This window comes from Oenanthe melanoleuca, chromosome Z, assembly GCF_029582105.1.
Source record: "Oenanthe melanoleuca isolate GR-GAL-2019-014 chromosome Z, OMel1.0, whole genome shotgun sequence".
Lineage (NCBI taxonomy): Eukaryota > Metazoa > Chordata > Aves > Passeriformes > Muscicapidae > Oenanthe > Oenanthe melanoleuca.
In genome coordinates, this window is record NC_079362.1 from 24,097,250 (window position 1) to 24,119,101 (window position 21,852).

General features: G+C 36.3%; 1 protein-coding gene across 1 annotated transcript in view; it reads right to left on the reverse strand.

The window, feature by feature from the left end:
- KCNN2 (potassium calcium-activated channel subfamily N member 2) overlaps nucleotides 1-21,852 on the reverse strand; it is a 71,232-nt gene that overhangs the window by 25,880 nt on the left and 23,500 nt on the right. The window contains exon 4 of the mRNA XM_056514423.1: nucleotides 587-728. Within this exon, the coding sequence (XP_056370398.1) occupies nucleotides 587-728 (142 nt within the window). The remainder of the gene's footprint in view (nucleotides 1-586; nucleotides 729-21,852) is intronic.

The following is a 21,852-nucleotide window of genomic DNA, read 5'->3' on the forward strand; positions in this document are numbered from 1 at the left end:
ATATATATTGAGCATGCATGACCTAACAACTACTGCATGGTATAAAAGGTATCAAAAGCTCTTACTGTACAAATTGCACAACATAATTCCACTTTAAGCAACTGTCTGCTATGAATAATATTTATTAGACTCATAAGAAATAGACTAGAAAACTATGTGCAAACAAAAGACTTTTAAGAGTTTAGGCACCACTATGTCTCTTTGTGATCAATCTTAAGAAACAAAAGTCAGAACCAAAAATCCATTATTAATACTGGTCCAACTACACATGCCCAAAAGTGATCAAGATGATATGACACCTTAACATTCAATGAAAGGCTTTACTGAGATTTCTGAAGCCATGAATTATGTCAGGGTGCAATTTATTTCTCTCTATTTCATTACACTGCTACTAAATTTTTGCCTATAGAAGAAGAAAACTTCATTTCATTACCAGGAATGAAGGACTATGGGAATGAACTGATTAAGTATATGCTCTACAAGACAGCAGATAAATATTTCTTTATGACTACCAAAAGTTATGGGCTTAATTTCAAACTAATTAACAACAAATGTAATCTCATATCCAGTTAAAAAATTCACTCACCATGATTCCAGTAAGTAAACAGACCCCTTTTCCACAGTATGTATTTGGTACCATATCCCCATATCCAATGGATAGAAAAGTTATTGAAATCAACCACATTGCTCCAAGGAAATTGCTAGTAACATCCTGTTGGTCATGGTATCTGAAAAGAAGAAGAAAATTTCTTTGTTAGGAAAACATTTGTGCTCTCAGAAAAAATTGCATTAACCTGTCATACAATCATTTTTGTATACAATCTCATTTTAAAAGCAGCTGTAAGGAATTAAATATAACTCAGTTACATCAGCAGTAATGAATCAGAAGGTATAAAAATAGCACCAGTAGTAGAAATTATTTATAATTCAGTATTTGGTTATTATTGTCAATTAGCAGAAATCTCTGTCTTTTCAACAGAATCTCTTCACCAGGGGTCAAGTGCTGGTAATACTCTGCAGTAGCATAAGACACCTGTCCACCATAGTTGCTGCAGCCTGAGGCAAATGTGAGAGTCAGAAAAGGTTGTGTGCACAACCAGACAGCAAAGTGTATCTTCATCTCCTTGGCCTAAATGCAAGTCTATGATGAGAAATCTAATCCTGAGCTAACACATAAATGCTGAATTAGACAACCTATGGTCTTGCCTCTCCTTCCACAAGTTCAAGGTAAATTAAAATGTATTTTATTTCTCATCATCAATCATTTCTCATCATGTTTACCTCAAATATAGCAAAAACTCCCTTTAGTGTAAGTCAGCTATTACATGAAATTTCATGATGTGCCATTTCTTGGCTTAGTTTCAATATTATAGTAGAATATGTTCATTTTTGCCTTCCAAAAACCACAGAGTTCAGATTAATAATCTTGTCTTCACATGACATATATACCTTATAGAGGGTGAAGATACATTTTACATGTTGTCACCACTCACTCTGTGGTGGGAAAAAAAATGCCTAATAGCCTAAAGTGGGTGGAATTTTTCTCCCTGGACAGAGCAGCTCTGCCACAGAGACTATCTGCAGCAGCCACTGCAGACTCAAGGTTGCAATCACCCCTGCAGCTGCTGTGAAGCCTCAGGTTAACTAAATGCTGTTAGATTCCCCAAGAGTTCTATTTTAGCCAGTCCCTAAATCTGTGTCTCACAGGGGGTCACAGAGGGCCATTCATTTAATTAGTTCACAAATCCGTAAACAACCCGCTTCCCACAACTGAAATAACTCCTTCTGTTTCCTTCCTTTCCGGACCGCAGTCTCCGTGACGGACCAAGAATGCAGAGCAAGCACACAGGCACTCTCAGGAAACTCCCTGTTCTCACACTTGTGAGATATTCACCATAAATGTCTGCAAAATGCTATCTTCAAAGTCCCACCTATGCTGTCATGATTACAACAACATAAAAGCTCTTTGGCTGACAGAGACCGCAGCAATCACTCCAGTCAAGCCTGTTCCACACTTCACCTGTATTTTCCTCTCTCCTGGAGTCAGTGTTGTTCCCTCACATACTTTATACAATTTTTCTGTTTTGCCCAGAACAAAATTTAGAAGAATGTAGTAAAAGCCCACAATTGGAGATCCTAAGGACATAACCACCACAGCAAAAGGAATTCAAAAAAAGAACAGTGGACTTAACTCATGACCAGAGTGGTTTGCATATAGCAAAACACAATCTGGAATTATTTTTTTCTTCCTAGACTGCACTAAATGTCATGGATTTTAGTCTACACTTAACAAACAGAGCTGTGAAATACATGGATGCAGAGAGAGAAACAGTGTTGTCCCATCCAGAAGGCAAGAAGAAAGCCTGTGTACTATCATGCTAATCCCTACAGAGTATCAAGTAAGAAATATGATCCACAGGGTGTGGATGAGCTTCACAGAAGGGTACTAAAGGTACATTCTAAGGTTAGCAACTGAGATAAATATTAATCAATGTTCACATAAATACTTATAATACATTTCTTTAATGCCTCTCTTTGGATTTTGAACCTGGTCATTTCCATGCTTCATATGACTGAAAACAGAACATTCAAAGACAACTCACTAAGTCCAGAAATAAATAGCCCATAAGGAATGTCAAAACTACTTTCTTAAGCCTTGAATGACATGGGGAATAGATAATGGGAGTCTTTATCCACTTACCCTCCTTTACCCATGTCAGAAAACATACAAGCCAACCTACAGGTAGACTCTTTAAAAGAGGTGACATAAATTTTAAAAAGCACATCAAAAGTTTTTGAAGTTTCATTGGAGACATGGAGACAATTAAAGTTCCCTAGATGAAGTATTCATTAAAGCCATCTACATCACTATTTGTTAGCACAACTCAAGGACCTGCTTAAATGTTTCCATCTTGTTAGCTCAGGCCTCCTGGATTTCCTACTCAGAGTAATTTATCTAGTTATGATTTTAAGGCTATAGTACAGCAACCAAATGTTGCACACTTAATTTAAAAATCATCACCAGTACTTATGAATGAATTTACTGTGACTAAGAAACAAAGGCTGTTTTGTGTCCTCCCTATTGCTGCAACTGCTCAAGCACTGTAAAGCATGTAAATTACCTAATTTGCCTAATTTAATATTTAAAAAAAAAAAAGCTTTTTCTCTTGCAACTGTACAAAGAAAGTCGAAGGGCTGACTTCCCAAGTTAAAAATCTGTAAGTAAAATTGAGACAATATAAAAGGGTATCACACTCATGATAATCCTATAATTTCTTTGCCATATTTTTAAGAAGGTGGTTTAATCTTGTATAATACTTTTTGCAACCTCACTTAAGATTTTTGAATCTCTGTGGTTAGCAGTTCTGGTACATGTTTACATGCTTTGGATTTTCATAAGATTACAGCTGTGTCAGCATAGATTTCCAAGTACTTTACTCAGCCACTAGGCACCACTATCACTTGGGACTCAAGCCTGAACCAGCAATGCCGGGACAGTCTTCTGCTACCTCATGTGCACAATCTGGCAAAAAAACTATTACATCTGTATCAAAGCTGGAAAAACATTATCTTAAGAAAGTAGTATTCCAGAATCTTATTTGTACAGTCATGGAAATGGCTAAAAATTAAAACTCAAGGCAATTAAATTGCTTTGTTTTGAGAAGGGGGAAAGAAATCAACCCACTGCCTTTAGACTTGTTTTCAAAGTTATCAAAAACTGAACTTCTCCATTTATTAAGGGAATAATGAAATGGACACAGCAGAAGTGAAACTTTCTCATGTTTTTCTGTAAGTGCAGCGCTAATGTGTAGCACCAGAAATCACCAGAAGACATCATAAAAGCCATTCCTACACCTGTATCTTTCACTTCATTATTGAGGTTATCCCCAGTAGAGCCAATTCCAGTGGATATTATAGAAAGCAGAAAAGCCAACCACACCAGGACTGGAGCAGAGCTGTCTCACTCACTGTAAGTCATCATAAGCCACTACCATCATTTCCTCATTCAGGAAAGACAGCTTGGGTGTAACACATTCCAACAATCAACTGTAGTTTTCCTAAAGTAACCATTCAATCTATATCTGAGACTTCTGAAAACCAACAGGAAAACACTTTGCCATGAAAAGGTAGAAAACCTGAAAGCTCAGAGTTAAAGGAAACAAAACAGAGATTTCCTTTCAGTGACAAGTTTCACACAAAGCAGAACTTGTCATTACCAACTAAATTCCAAAATGGAAGATTTGTTGTCCTTAATTCTTATTTATAAAAAGGTTTTTTTTTTAAATAATATTTTTTTTATTATTTTTAATTAGTCACAACAAATATACTCATGTAAATACGTAAAGCCCATTATTCTTAATATAAAACCTTGCATAAGAAAGACAGTGACTCACTTGAAGATAAGAACTAGTATTTAACTGTATTAAAACTGCATCTATATACAGTTTGATTTTCTTTATTACATCCAGCCTCTCATAGCCACAGAATAAAGGGTCATTTAGAAAAGCTAGGTATTCCTGAAGTGTACAAAAATCATTGGCTGAAGTCACACAGGCGTTAGGAATTATTTATCACACTTCTTTTCTAATAAGGGATATGTCAGCAGGCAGGCAGTGCTGCAGCTGGAACACACTATTCACCAGGCAATCACCATCCTGTGAAACACCACAATCCAGTTCTCACCAATCAGCCTATATAAGTCTTGACACCACTATAATTTAAACCAAAAATAGCTGAATGATTATATTTGTGAAAAAATAGCATGGCTCAATTCCTTCTCAAGCCAAACTGAGTGGGAGTTTTACAACTCATCTCAGAAAAATATAAATATATTCCTCAGGCGACAATACTGCGGTGTCTTTGTTTGTCAAAGAAATATTTCAAAGTCTTTATCAAGCAGCAGTCTCTGTCTTCTGCTTTCACTGTTGGTATCATGATTTTCATTACTGCTTCCCTTCTCTGTTTGCATGTGATGAAGTTTCATTTAATTGGTAGAACATCTGCTTTTTAGCTGCACGTAATTATCACACATTCACATCTGGACATCTAAGACACATTCATCTTTAAAAAGAGATTAATAAGAATTAATTAAGCATAACAGTAAGCTTGACCACTGGTGCCTTAATTCACTCTCAGCAGTTTCAATTCAGTAACTCATGCCTCCCTGAACAACCTCTGATAACTTTGGTATCTTAGGTTTTGCCTTCTTGAACAAGTCAAGGAAAGAACTAAAAATGATTGAAAAAATGACCATTTCTGTAGAAGAAAATGGCCTGCTTTTACCATAATCACGAAGAAAATCCTGGCAATAGCAATTCAGGCTGAGTTTTTTCTTGTCAAACCTTAAAATCTTTAAGACTGTTAACAGCTGGAAACAGTCTTATCCCATTAAATCAGAAATCTGTCAAGGCTCTGTTGAGAAATTGATTGATCTAACCACCTATTAAAGCTCCCCCACAGCATCAGACCATTCTGTTACTAGCTGCCTTCCTTTTCAGTCTTAGTTAGATGGCTAGTTCTGGCAGCATTTTACCTGTGATGATAACAGAGATGTCTTTGTATTCCTTCTCCCTTCCTCCCTTAAAAGAAAGGAAAAAAGAAATCCATAATGGCACATGGAAGGAACAGTGGAGTTGACTCCAAATATGATTAAGTCAGCAGAAGAAATGCTGCCTGCCTTGGGCTAAGGATGAGAAGGGCAGCTTGAAAAAATGTATGCCGCCCCTTATCTTTTTTCTAACACATCTGTTGATGTCCCCCAAATATTTATGAAGAGCAGCAAAAATGTTCCTGTCACAACAACTGCTTAATGGAAGTATGAGACACCACAACAAATGCCTGCATTTCAAACAGACTGACTCATGCAGTAGCAGTTGTGAACCCAATCAAAAGCAATGGGCAAGAGTCAGCTGATTGTATTGCTTCTACCACAGCCAAAAATGTCCATGATTTTTCTGCTAAGAGCATTTTCAGGCTATCTACTGAAAGCTCATAACACAAAGAAATGTGAAGTATTCTATGTAATTAACTTAAGTTATGCTAGCTAAGATGAATGAAAAATATGATCAAAAAGAAAATCAAAGGACATAGGAGAGAAAAAGCAACATAAAATCAGATGGGTGAGATAATAAGTTTTAAGAAATTTTATCATTATTTTTTAATATAAACTATGGTTTAAATATAAGGGTGAAGACATAAAATTACACCTACTTGCTGTCAGACACCCACGCATCAATGTTTGAGCAATAGATAACCCACCAGTAGACAAATAAGGATTAATTGCAATTTTTACTAAGGGTGCCAAGCTTTTATTTGTCCTTGACTGGTGTAGGCCTTGTCTTCAGTGGTGCTGTAGAGAGATGATGCCATGCTAAATCAGTATACTGGTCTGCACTGCAGTAGATGGGAAGATTTTCCATCTTTCCAAGAGAAGCCGTTCAGTTACAAGCAAAAAAGCTGTTGAAGCTCCTTAGAAGTACTTAACTTTGCTTTTTTTTTTTTACATGCTTCCAATAATTGTGTTAAGAATGTAAAGGAGAATCTGTTGAATCAATTCTGTACATATTGGGAAATTGGGAAAGCTTTAAATTTGTGACAGCAATCCACTAAAAAGAACAGAAGTAAAGATAGGAGAGGTGAGTATCAATGTATCAAAGACTAATCCTGCAAATAAAGTGGTAACTACTGCTTCAGAAGATCTTGACTATGTGGAAACAATTATGTGTCTTATCAAAGTTTTCAGAGAGTTTAAGGAGAACTTTTCCTTGCCTCAGCTAAGAAACACACCCACCTCTCCTCAAGTCCCAGTTTTGGTACTTATCCCCCAGTACAGGCGTATTCTTACTCCCACCATGTTCTTTTCAGCAGTTTCAAGCTATTTTGCTCCTGCAGTGGCATAACTGAAGTTGTGACTTGTTGTGACTCAGCAGTATAATGAATATTCCTAAAGCTCTTGGAAAGCTCTACAAAAAGTCCTAAACAAACCCTTAACTCCTAGAGACCTGAATGAGATTTGCCTATAAAAGTGGTCTTTAAACATATAATCTGTTTTGAAAAAAAAAATCAGGTTCACTGTGTCTAAACATGGCTCAATTTAATAAACATAAATGTGCACAACAGCACAGAAAGTAAGGTATGTAGGAATACTTTTGTGTCTCTCAGAGGTGAAAGCTGAGACTAACAGTAGCAGCTGTCACAAAGGTTCCATAAACTGATTCCTCTGACTTCAAAATTTTACATTCATTGATCTTTGTACAAAATTCTGTCTAATCTTAAGAATTTCGACTAACGCATTTTATTATGTTCAGACCATCTTCCTTCAGAAAGATCTGTCTTCTTCATGTTGTAGAGCAGGCTCAGGAATTCAGCTTTTCTCAGCTCTATTTCTTTATATATTTGACATTTCTTTATTATATTTGACAATATTCTGTCACCAATAAAAAGAATTTGCATGTTTCAAAGGAATGCCTTTAGATTTTAAAAACTCAACTCTCTAACCTTTCCAGTTCCTATATACACACCCAGACTGCAGAATAACTAAGCATGCTTCATATAGCTCAAGCTTTAACAGGCAAAATCAGGCTTTAATGGTTGGTATTAGTTGCTGGAACAGGAGCAGCAATCAGCACCAAAACGGCATGGTATGAATAAGTATTCATGGACTTATTCATGGGCTTTGGCACACGTACTACAATGTGCTCCACATGATTTCCATGATCATATGTCGCTTTTTGGTCTTCACAAACAACACACTAGTATCTTGCAAAGCACAACAGGCCACAGCATAAAACTACCTTATTGGCACAGCACTTTTTGCCTCATTTTTTTGGAAATCAAGTATCAATTTTTAATTCTTCACAGCTCTCTGACAGACTCTTTGGAGCTAAGAAGTTAAGATTTTTGTTACAGCTGATGATCATTTTGGTGGCCTTCACCTTCTGAGCTCTCAGCTTCACAGTTTGGTTAGCCTGTTTGCCCAAAGCTCTGACTAAAACCCAATGAACTCAAGGTTCTCTAGAATGACACACAGGTTTAAAAATAATTCTTAAATCAGACATTAAAAAATTACGTAACGCTGAAATTCTTAATTTTGCCAAAAATAGTGGCACATCCCAAAGAAGCAAAATAGCCTTTAAATGCATCAGTGTCCTCACATGAAGCAACATGGAAAAAACTCTTAGTGAACAAGCATCAGGCTTTCCATAAAGCACAGGAAAAATTGTTACTTTAAGAGCTTAGTGAGGAGAACACTGACCATGGGGAGTGAACTTGTTGTCAGGCTCTTCTCAAGCACAAAGCTGATTTACATCAGCATCTCCATCTCACTGCTCTACCTGTTAGGATACAGGATGTCAAAGTATCTAAGAATATGTTTTTGAAGCTATTTAAATTAAAAATCAAATTAAAAATGATTCTTTAATCCTGTGGAGACACGTACTGTCTGAAAAGCTTAAGACAGAAGCTGGAAAAAGGAATATGTTCATTAAGACCCTTGCCAAGCCACATTTTTGCTCAAAGATTAACTCTGCTTTGAAAACAAAATTTAACAAGTAATCCAGAAAGGACAGTGACTGCAAACATGCTGACTATAAGAAATAAAATCTGAAATATACAAAAGCTTCTCCTTCTGCAGCTCTGTACTTTATCAGAAGTTGTTCTGTTAAATAAGCTACTGTAATTATGCAGTCAATGTGACATTAAAATACATGAAAATGAAAGCAGGAAACTGAAGTGACATAAGTAAGCTTGAGGGAAAACTATTTGTCAGTACTTTTTAATCTTATTTTAAAATATATGCATTCAGATTTGTCAATACAATAAGAAGGAATTTAATTTTGAAAGTTTGCTTGAATTTTTCAAGATCTGCAAAAGCACTGGATAAAGCTACGCTACAATGGAAATATGAATCATACAAAATCAAAGTGTTTCTTAATGAGCTCAACTGTGCATCATTCATTATATTCACTAATTCTAACCCTTCTATTTCCTCTGGAGATACCCTGCTACTATTTTATACCTAAGCCTCTCTCAGAAGGAAGAAAGATTGGTTTAAAAATTGAGATTATCAGAATCAACTGATATCTAAAGATTCTGAATTAGTTTGCTGAAGAAAAACTTTAGAAATAGAAGTTTTAGAAAACAGAAATAATCACTACAGACTTTAAATGAAACATGCCTCTTTTTTTTTTTTTTTTTCTGGCATAAACCAGCAGAACTAAGTAAAAGTTAGCCTTTTACGGGGGAAGAAAACAGGAGGAGGGGAAATTATATAGCAAAGATTATGCTGAATTCTTCAAAAAGACCTTCTGACAAACGGAGCATTCCAAAGGCATTTTTCTTTAATGGAACTAATTTATCATCACAAAATTTACTAGTTCTGTAGCTGATGTATTACCTTCCACAAAAAGGAATGAATTACAAGCTCATGGTCATAATGCCTACTGGTTTGGGTTTTTTTGTACAAAATCAACTAGGATATCAACAATTTTGCCAACATATGCAAGTTCTCTAATACAATGGACATTGGGAACAGATTACTAAAATAAAATAAAATAAAATAAAATAAAATAAAATAAAATAAAATAAAATAAAATAAAATAAAATGCCAATTCCCTTTCCTTTAGAACTGAAAAACAGAATACTGGATTCATCAAAATGTATCTTCTTGATAAATTAGAGAATAAAATTGTTTTAAATAGGACAGCACCTTACAAGAAAACATTCTAAAACATCTAAATAGAATTTACTTAATTTGGATCAGAACAGAAGCCTGCAGTCAGTACAAGTTTCACGGAGTTCTTCAGAATTGGGGACCAGCCTAACACTCTGTATCAGGAACGCTGCTGCAGCTACATGTTCAACTTAAATCAGCCAAATTGAACTTATTCTTGATTATTTTTTCATTTATTTTATAAAAAGGAATGACAGTATTTACATTTTAGCTTCTCTAAGTCACTGCTTGAAGCTAAACAGATTTTACTGAATATTTCTGAACCCAAAGTCTGTGTACTTTGAGAGTCAGTTGAAAGTTGTATCAGATCTCACTAACAGTTCATTAGTGAAATACTGGGGACTACATTTAATGTTCTGAAATATAAAGTATAAAAACATAACTATGGATTGCTGTATGGGAAATGAAACAAAGAAAGCACTTTTAACAAATATTTTCCACTTACTTTTTACATATGAAACTTCAGCATGAGATTGTCAATATTTAAGAAAAAAAGCCCTGGAGTTCTCCCTTTTGAAATTTTGTTCTCATTATCAAACTGATCAGAAGGTTATGAAAATACTTTGGAGAAGTCAGTTTGCAGGGATTGAGAAAGGTTATCTACACAGAAGAGACTCTTGTGACTCCGTTACCACCTGTCTGACAGCACAGTGAGTTTTTACCAGGACCAGCTACATGATGGACTTCTGCAACACCATAAGTTCAGACAGGCTAGGAAAAAATGCAAGAGAGCTACATGTAGTACTTTACTCTGGCGATGGTAATAAAGGAACATCATCCTCATTTGCTTATACAGACCTCTGCAGTGTCACATTTGAAGACAGATGTGTTGCCCACCTAAATGCAACCAAAAAGAAAAGGCTTAGGAGACCTTCACCATAATATTTTAAATATGCTAGATGCAATTATGGTTTTCTTTGCTCTATTTTAGGCCTTGAAATGTTGTCTGTTATATGGTCAGTGTGAGATCATATGAAGCCTGAACCTTGTATTTTTCTCCCCATTTTTGTCAGTAAAAAGAGTAAAATGTGACCTTTTGCTTGTCAGGCAAAAAACCCTTGCATTTTTAGCTTGTTTGCTATTTGCTTTCAAGACAGAATAACTGTTGTAGGGATCATCCTGATTTTAATGACAAACATTTACCAAAACCAAAGAATTTTGTACTAATCTCTCAAAAGACTATGAACATGACACAATATTTTCTACTGATAATTTTTTTTACCAAAACCATTTTGTTGCCTGATAACTCAGCCTTCATTCAAGACTTTCTGACTTCATTTTAACTGCTTTCAGTGAAGCACTGAAGAAAGAAAGAAATTCTAGTTCTGAAGGAACTTGAGCAGATTTTTAGAAAAAAATCCCACATAGTTTTACTCTATTTTTAATGGAAGGGAGTACTCTGGATGATGTGGCAGCAGAACTTACCTTTTGCACTAGCTATACTTGAAGCAGGTGTCTAAGACTCTATATGTAGAACATGTTGGAAGAGTCATTTAATAAACCAGAAGTTATCTAATGCTTATTGTTAACACCGCTGGCAAATTGTATGTGAATACAGCAGACATGTGAGTAATCTATGTGACTTTCATGCTTCAACTCAAGCTCCTTGGTCAAGATTTAGACAGGCAAGCACATTATCAGAGGTCATGCTTAACTAAGGTTTTACACAATGGGAACACTCAACTTTGGGACTGCTGTCTGTAACTATAGTGGTTTGCTTGGAAAACTAGATTTAATTTTAACTGTTACTAATGATTCATTATTCAGAGTGTTGAATGCTTCATAAAGGCTGTCAACATAATTAGCATTAAATTGCAACAAGAAGCTGGAGGATGAAATGTTAAACAAACTTGAAATCTAATCTCTCTTAGCCCTAGAGACAAGTTCACTGATGGGACAAAAACAGAGAAAGTGTAATATGCACAAGCAGGTCTAGCTCTAGCAAGAATGGTGCCCTTAGGTGAAGAGCTATTAAGCCTCCTCCATTCACCTGTTTGACTTGCAAGACTTTACAAATACAAGAAAAATTCAATCCAGTTGAAAGAAAAAATCATAATCATAAGCATTTTTAAGAACTCCATATGTGACTGGAGAGCTACAACTTTTCAGGTATTTTAACTGTTTCAGCTGTTTGCTTCATAAAAAGCATCTGAAATTACAACTCGAAAGAATCACAAAAACTAACAAAAAGAGACTATTTATTTGAGGTTTTTCCCCCCTTATTTTGAATTAGTAACGAAAACTTTCTTGCAGGTCAAAGACACCTTATTCCATTAGCAAAAGTTCATGACAAAGAATAAACAGGTCTGAGATTTCATCGTATTTGGTTTGGAAAAAAAAACTAGACACTGAACTGTAGATGTTTGTCTCATTTGAGTAGAGTATGGGCCACGTTATACCTAAGCTCTATCTCTGAAGCTATAAAACTTCCATTTTAAAAAATTATAAACAGGCATATGTTAATGATAGAGAGATTAGATAGATAGATAGATAGATAGATAGATAGATAGATAGATAGACAGATAGATAGACAGATAGATAGACAGATAGATAGACAGATAGATAGACAGATGTATACACAGAAGAATTTTCCTGTAAGAATTCGACTACATTTGACTGTTACCTTTTAGAGAACTCAAAAAATGATGGGACTAAAAGAAAAATCATCTTTCATGTTTAAAATAAAAAAAAACCCTTGATTTTCTCTAGATTGCATCTGAGTTCCAAAAACTCAGTTGTGACTCCCTTTTAGGGGGAGAGGAAAATAATTCCAACTATATGAATTAAAGATCCCTGGAAAACACATGGGATCTATAGCCTTTCTTTTCCATGAGGTACAGCTTCAGACAACTTGTCCTCCAGAATCTGGAGTCCTGACTGGAGAAGTATGTGTGGAGCTGAGGTACACAAGGACTTCAGCAGGGAATGGCTTATGTATTCTGAATATCTTTCCCAAAAGCATGAGAAAGAAAAATGTAACCATGCAGAATTAATAACATCCCCTCTATTTTCATACCTCTCACTGGGTTTCTCAGAATGAGTATATCTAGATTGCATCTCTACTTGTACAATAATTTGAAACAACATAAAACATCAGCACTGCAATCACACTTTAGTAGAATCCTTTGCTCACTAAGATCAAATAAATTTTGTCATTCAGAATAGGGACATCACACCAAGCAATAGCAAATAAACATAATTCTATGCATGACAGACACAAAAAGCTTAAATGACTTTGGTCAAGGTCACAACAGAATTGTAGGTTGGATTATCAAGCTTATGCTATTTTCAACAAACAGAACACCTATTTTGTCAGTAAATTATGCAGTTTGTCACTAAAAATGCACTGCTTATTGTTTTTGTGACTTTACAAATTATTTGTATATATTTAGCATACTTTTGTTGGTATACTAAAACCTTCATACCAGTGTTCTACTACCAAAAATGCCACTGCCACTTATCTCAATAACAGAAGAGTGCTAGGGTTGATCCTACTAAACGCATGCTAATCTTATTGTAGCCTAAATGTTTATTTTCCTTTGGGAAAAAAAATAAAAATAAGCTGATAGAATGTGTAATTCCTGGTACAGATTTCTGTGTGTCCTGCAGATACTAGATCAGGACACAGCATCTGCTCCTTGGCCTATTATCTGTGCTAGATGTGATTTTCTAAAAATCAAGAGAAACCATACTCCCCAACATCAGAAATACAATCACTGAAGGACAATGGTGTCCTGCTGAGGTAAACTGACTGCGTCAGCTGCTCTTCTGCCTCCCAGCACACAAGGAACAAGGAAGGCAACTGATGTGATCTGCTTGCAAGGAGAAAACACAACCCTAAAAAGCAGTATTATTAAGAATTATCATGCACATTTTTTGTTAAATCCTTGTAGGCTTGGGAAAGAAAATTGATGCAGAAGGTATTACTGAGAGCTGGCAAGTATCAAGGTGTTCAATTAACTAAATGTAACATATAATTTGCCTTTGAACACCTTGGAAAGAATCTACTGCAAAAGACTGCAATTTAACATCAAAGTTTAAACAGTCGGTTACCATTTTAGAAGCTCATTAGTCTGAAGGTGTATCATGATTTTCTGAAAAGATGAATGATTAAAAACAGAGTTAAAAAGAAAAGACATTTGGGCATGAATACTTGATCTGAAATCTCTGTTCAGTTTTAAGGATTGCTGTATCTCTGATTTCAGACTGTGAGAAGCTTTGCCAGTTACATCCTCTGCATTCTTTTTGGTGCAAAATAATATGAGGTGACCTTTAACTCAAGCAGTTAGAACAGCGAGTATCTTCTTTCTGAAATGCAGTGAAAATATATATTTTTTTTTATTAGAAGGGTATTACTTAATGTAAATATTTTGCAAAGTTGTTTTCCACATGTACTAGTGCCTGCCCAAAAAATGCAAAATAGTCCAGCTCCTGAACTGACACCAAGGTCATGTATATATTCTGGACAATTGTTGGGCCAAGCCAATTAAAGTGTCTTCAAACTGGTAAATTCAGGTTATTCAATAACAACAAAGAATGCAGTGACCGAAGAACATGGAATAAAGATTAATGTCATCCTTCTGAAGCTTCCAAAAGCAAGTCTGGAGCTCTACAGCTGCACCTACAAACAGCACCTGCACCAGAGCACCCTCCACATTCTCCTCCCCACTGCAAGCCCAGCAGCTGGTGAGGCATGTGTTACAAACCACAGCCAAGTTTCTCCCTCAGGTGTACTGTAGACAACCACTGAATTCAAAACAAAGCAACTGACCCTGCTGGCACAACTGATCATAACCAAAATACCTCCCACGCTCTGCCTCACTTTTTGCCAGAGCTGACCAAGGGAGCAGCTTCTCTCCTTTAGAACTCACGTCCTACATCCACACTGTATGTACTAGAGAGGTGACAACCAAAAAAAGGAAAATATGCTCAGCCAAAATCCTCTTCTTCCCTCAAGCAGCATTAACTCCACATAAAATTATTTGATTTAACTTTTATACAGTATCTAATGTATTTTGACTCTTGGATGCTTTGTTTCAGTAAAAAAGTACCCAGACCATACGGGATTGCTAAAATTCAGACTGGCTTACAGCTCTTTCTGTAAACTAAGACAAGGTACTCCTGCTAGGTGTTTTTTGTGTTTACTAAAAAGATAATAGATTTTACAGATAATAATTAGGCACTGGCTAAAGTCTTATTTAAAAAAATGACACCTTCATATCACAGACTCATAACTCCTAAATAATTTATCAAGAGTTATTCAATCAGCACCCCTTCATGGATTTTTCATGGCAGAAGATAATTTATGAGATTACCAGATTACTGGTTGAACCACATAAGTATTGAGAGCTGAGTCCCAAAGTTTTAAAGATTTTTAGTCACATTTGTGTTTAACTGTTTACTCTACTGTGCAATGACCAGAAGCTCACTACTCTAAAACTTTTTCTTTTCTATCTTTCCTAGTCTGCTGTTGGGTGTTTACCAACAGAAAAAACACCCAATCAAATATAAAAGGATTTAAAGATAAAAGAAATAAAATCAAAGTTCAGTTGCTGCTGTGCTCAAGCAGCAAGATGCTCAAGCAGCAAGATACTCAAGTATTTCCTCATATTCTAAAACGGATATGCATGTGTAGCCTTAGGTAATAATCCCTAATTTTTGCTTTAACTAAAAGGAATCCCCTCTTCATGAGAGGTATGGTCTATAGCTCAAGGATTCAAGGTCATTCCCAGTGTGGAAAGGTAAAGTCCTAAAGAAAATAAAAATTAAAACCAGAGGGCCAGTCAAGCTGGTCTCACTGGAGGCTGGGAGGATCATCCATCCCTATCTGGAGAACACATATGTGGACAAAGAGCATGGCAAGAGGGGGGAATGCAGCAGTACAAGGGGAGCAGAACCTGTGGAGAGCAGACCTTTACTGCCTAGCTCACTCCTGCATGGCCAGCAAAAGCTCTTTCGGTGTCTTAATGGGCTAGTGAGTGTCCTAATGTTGAGGCTAGCAGTCCACTAAATTCCAGCTTAAGCTTTCGCACGTTTTACGCACTACTAAGTAAAAATTGGTTTGCACTTTCAAGCTGTGTATGCCTTGCCTGTAGGGTCTCTTTGCACCTGAATGAGATGCACAAATAATCTGCTGCAAAAGAGAGATCACAACACTACAGACAAGAAAACTGAAGCCCAAGCATAGTAACTGAAAGCCCTTGGATTGCACACCTGCTTGTGGAAAAGCCAAGTTTTAGAATTCCAGTCTTATAGAAAATCCTGATCTTTGAAAAATTAAGTTCATTTATCCAATCCTAAACATAACTTTCAAGTCCCAGGTTTTTAAAATCTTTCTGCCTCATGCTCCAAAACTGCCCACAACTTGAGGTATTTTTAATGCAGCCATAGCAAAACAAATGCTATGAAACTACTTTAGTATCTTCTGAAGTTTATAAATATTAAGATATTCTTTAAGACGACCAATGGCCTACTTTATAATGTCATCAAACAAAATAAGCACTGGTGAACAATGTATCATTGCATCTTATCATTTTATACAATCTTGAAGTCTGGCATACCTGAATATGAATCCCATCCACAAACTTCACATTAAGTGAATACTTCTTTTACACTTTCAACTGACCATATTTGTCGTAGAAGACTACATTAACACTAATATTAATAAAAATCTTCTGTTCTGCAGTTACAAATTTTAAAATTCTTTTTTATGTATTAGAATAGGTTTTATTGTTTTAAAGACAGCATACACTGGTTTTTACTACTATTTTCACATTTTAAGTAGATGTTTGCAAGTCAAACATTCTAAATATCTAGTTAATCCACGGAACAAATAAAATTTTAAAAAACAACCCCCCCAAAAAACAAAACCCAAAACACTGCAAAACCAATTTTCAGGCCTGTACACAATTAATGATACTGATACTTAAGTTTGTACTGAAGGCTTGTGCCAACAACTTGGCATGATTTGCATGATTACACAGACAGCTGCAATCATTTTAGCCTCACCATCAAAGGATTTTAGGTTACATAAAGGCCCCTGGCTTCCACAGATTCTGCACCAGGCTCCAAACCAGCCCCACAGCACCGACACCCTCTTATTTCTGTGTGCTCTTATTCTGCTCAGGTACCTGCTACTCTGGAACATTTGGAGTACTTTTTACCTTCATTGCACCTTCCCCGTGATTAGGGACTAGTCTCTTCAGCTGTCAGGCTTGGCAGCAGAAGATACACTTAAGCCCTGTGTCACAAGCCCTGCACACAGAGTACAGTACAGAGACTTACGCTTAGTCCAGGCTGTTCCAAGCAGCCTGAGGTGACTGCACACACCAGCAGAGCTGTGCTGAGCACGGTGCCTGCACACACCAGCAGCAGCACAGCGGCACTGACCTCACCAGACTGGGCACTTGGAGGCCCCACCACCAAACCAACAAGAATATATCCTCCCCTCTGCAAGTGAGACCACAGAGGCTCTTGCCTCAGGCTTCTCCACTTGAGGCAGGGAGCACACAGGGAAAACAAGCCAGCTAGCAGGGTGTAATTCCTGCCTGGGCAGTGTTCTCAGCACAAGCTGTCAGCACAGCCAGCATCCGTCAGAACTGAACAGTTCGGCTGAAACTGCTCTATCAACACGTGAAGGCATCATCTTCATCTGAGCACCACCAGCCTTCAAAAGTGTTTAGCTCCCTCTTTTCCTCGCTAGAAATTACTGCATTTATTAACACTGCAGTATCATATATATAAGTGTTATTCTTGGACACCACTGTGCTGAGAAGTGTGCGCAGTTCAAAGACAACCTCTGACCCAGAAGCTTGCAACATAAATAATTCAAGATACATTCCAATTCACATTGCACTGATGCCTAAAATACTCAATTAATATACTTCAGCTAACCACTCTTGTGGAAAGCCACAGGAATTTTGTCAGTGGATTTCATTTATCACAGAACAAAGCTCAGAAAGAAATATTGGATATCAATCCGGTTTAGAGAAAAAACAACTGCAAGTAAACTCATGTTCTATTTTCTCAATTAGAAATGTTCTAGACTGATCAGTCTGAGCTCTGAACTACTACAATATCACTGTTTTGGGGAACACAAGTGTAAATGATGACACACACCAATACTTATTACTTCCAAGTGATATTGCAAATCACTTCCTATCTCAAGAACAGCTGTACTAAAAAGTACAGCTGATTTTGAACTTTTCAAAAAAATACATACTACCCAAGCAAGAAAAAATCTGCTCTTGAGACAACAAATTAAAAGGTTAAAATCACAGAAAAGGAAAATAAAGAACATATAAAATATTGAAAAAGCACCTCCTCATGTTTCCTGCCATGAAACCACTAATTCCCTTGAATTGCACAATTCCACAACACTATCCATGTCCTCATATTGACCTCATAAGTTTGAATGAGGACTGAATTGCAAATTTCCAATAGGAGCCACTCTTCAATATCTAAGGCTAGAGTTCATTCAGCATATTGGGAACTTACTCACAGTGAAGTGATGACCATGGTCTGTACTCCTCACTTGGCCCAAGAAGCAAAAGAAAACCAGTAGAAAAGCTTAAATTCACACTTCAGGGTGCACTTTTCAGAGATGTTAAACTACTGGAGCAAAAAATTCTGTTTTGAAGTGACAAGACATTGATTTTTGCTTCAGTATGGCCCTATTTTATAAAGATTGCTTTTGGTGTACTATGGCAAATAGTAATTCTGAAGCAAAATATTCTGAATAGTTTAAAATGCTGGCCAAAAGAGGGAGGAAAAATTCAATTATCACATCTAAAAATACGAAGACCAGAATAGGTAGCACTGGATCCAGTAATGAAATAATGATAAAAAAATTCCATAAATTGCTTTCTTATCTGAAAGAATTTGGACAGCATGCAACCATTCTTGCTGACCAGAACAAAGACTGTTCTCTTAATTATGTTTTACAGATTCAAGATTAATTAAAAAAAAAAAAAAAAAAGAAAATCTTTTCATCCTTGGAAGCAGGTAAACACTGCCCTGTAAGTATTTTCATTCTTTTCAGACTTTTCTGTTTAGAGAAATAGTTCTCACTTTGCTCACCATTTTTAAACTATACATGGGCTTTTGCACTTCATTCTATTCTATAACTGATATACATATATGTCCTTTGTAAATAAAAGTGAATTGAACCTAAGAAAAGGTTTTTTGCTCTAGTTAATCTGAAAGATAGATATTTTTTTCTTTAATTAAGCATGTAAATTTTTTTGGCTTGTTTTTTAAATTTTTGTCTGTTGCACTCCCTTCCTCAAAGCTGAGCCTGCTAGTTTTGGACTACAAAAATACTGATCTCCTCTAGCTTGATAAATTTTTGTCAAGGAATGACTACATCCAGTGATGCTTCATCAGTTATTGCTACTTTCCATATTTATAAGGATAATTCTAATAACCTAAAAAAACCTGAAGAGTATTCTTACTTATATTCCTAAAGTTCTTTTGCTGAGAATAAACAAACAGCATTTTCAAAGGGAAGGAAAATATGAATTTAAAACAACAGCAAACTTGACATGCATTAGAACAGGTGCATCTGCTTCCTCCCTTAAATATACATATCTGTTTTGTTTTCAAGCAGCAAAAAACCACATTATTTAGCTATTAATCCTCCTGGATACACCTAGAAAAGGAGTATTTTATTTAGATTGGTTGATTTTTTTTTTTTTTGGATCTGGGTTATGCATGTCAGACATTCACCAATGTGCTTCAGGGAATAGATTGCCTTGTTGCCTTCACTGTATGATAATATAATGGATCTGACGGTCTATTTCTGCCTTTTGCAACAAAAATGCAATTGGTTACATGTGGTTTTAGTTGTTAATTGCTTTGAGATATAAATATTATAAAACAGTAACCTAACATTTAAAGACAAGCTACACTCTGTGCAAAACCAGGAATTAAGACTATTAGGCAGAGAACCATTCATTCACAGCACAGGTGCAAGTCAGGATGATGACAGGCCATCATTGCTTATTGTTGTTTGGAATATTTAACTTTTAATGTTTGCCACCACTGGAGAAACCTGACTGCCAGTAGCAATCTAGTTTCAGTGAGCTGTGAGCCAAGGGAAGGTAAAGAACTGTGATAAACAGCCAGCACTGTCCATACACAAACACTGTTTGATCTGTTGACAGTCATGAGACCGAAAAAAATAAAAGTAATATCTCATTGCCTCTGACCTTCTGAGCCTAAAAATAGCCTTAAAATGAAATAACCAGGCTTGATTTGTTGGTAGTGGGTTTTGTTTGCTTGTTTTTTGGGGTTTTCATGGGGTTTTTTGGTTGTTTTTTTTCAAAACTAAGGATCTTCACACTGGCACTGCAGAGAATGCAAAAAGCAATTCCTATTAGAAGGTGGCCTTGTGAATATGCATGCAATGTACAGTGTCAGATATGTTCCTCAAGAGATGCAGAGAACTGCAATACATACTGAGAGGAAATTAGATAGCTAAGAAACATTTTTTCCTTCATGAATTACAACTGAAAGTATCAGTGTATCCACTAGCTTGTATCAAATGAATCCTTAACATTTGCCTCCCAGTTGTCATGTGCAAGCTGCTTACTGGAAACTTTGTAATGGTATCATATTTCCAAGAAATAAGACAGACATTTACTTGCAGAAAACAAGAACGAGCAGAAATCAGAAAAAGTTTTCACCATCACATGCAGATGGCACTTTGCGTTTGTGTGTGTTTTTCATTTGAGTTTGTTTTCGATAAAACAAGGAGAGAATACAAAGTAGACACTGACAAGAGGGAGAAATGCTGACTAAAACAAACTGCTCAAGCTGAACTGACTTCATTGCCAGAAGTTAAAGAGACAAACAAATAGAACAATAAATGGTGCCAAAAGTGTGCTCTCTGCAGAAGAAAACCCAGTTCTGTCCTCAGTTCTCTGCAAATGCACAGAAATGCCAGGCACGTGATATGATCTTTTCTGGACATACAGTAATGTGGGAATTTGTGGTTCATACTGCCTGGTACTGGGGCACACTACACCCATATGTGTATTCAGAAGACAGTATTGTTTCTTCCTTTCCATTACAAAAAAAAAAAAAAAAAAAAAAAAAAAAAAAAAAATCATAAAGAGTGGCTACTTTTCACACAACCTAGAAAAGTTGCCCACTTCTCACAGGAGAGACATTCAATCTACAGAAGAGTAGAAGCAAACTTGTCAGATTCTTCAATGACTTAATGCCAAACATACTAATTTCCATTTTCTTGAAAAATCAAACTTTTCTATTCTAACTGATAAAAACAACTGATGTCCATGCACACATCTATTTTCAGTAACAACGTAAGTATAAGAAACTGCAAAAATTAATCTGCTTGTAGGGCTCAAATCAAATATGAAACTACCATACTCATAAGTGTTCTAGATAATGTGTCTCAGGGATGTTACAAATACAAACAACTTTTGAGTTAGACCTGATAAAAATTTTAGATTTTCATTACGAAGCCTACACATGACAAACAGCAATACACTGCTACTGGCAATGAGAAGGCAGATGTTGAAACCTATGCAATGCACTCTTCCCCTCAAAACAGACAATGTGTATACAGCAACACTTTATGCTTTCTCCACCTTTACCTTCCCAGCTCCCCCATCTAGATCACTCTGCCCTAGCAACCCACATCAGCTGGCTGTCCACCACCATTATCTGTACCATGTTCTGTCCTCACACATGACTTTACACTGCAATAGTGGAAAATACCTTGCTCACCAACCCAAAGCGTCACTTGCTATAATTAGCATTCCTGGAGCTAACTATACAGTCATTTAGGCACTGAGAAAGACACATGTCCTGTCTTAGTTCAGTGTATATCAAGTGATCAGTCAGATGATCATTAATGCAGAGAAGCCTTTACTCAGATAGTCAACTTGCCCAGTTCAACCCATGACCCTTCTCCACAGGTTATCTTTCAATAGATGGATAATGATACCTTTTCACTGTGAAATATGGGGCTTCAAATCTCCCTTCCTACTGCTGGGATTGTATGCAATAATAAAAACCTAACCTTGAATAGAAGAACAATCTGAATATCAGGCTGTCATTCAGCAGCAACAGCTTTTGCTGAGCACACACAACTCCAC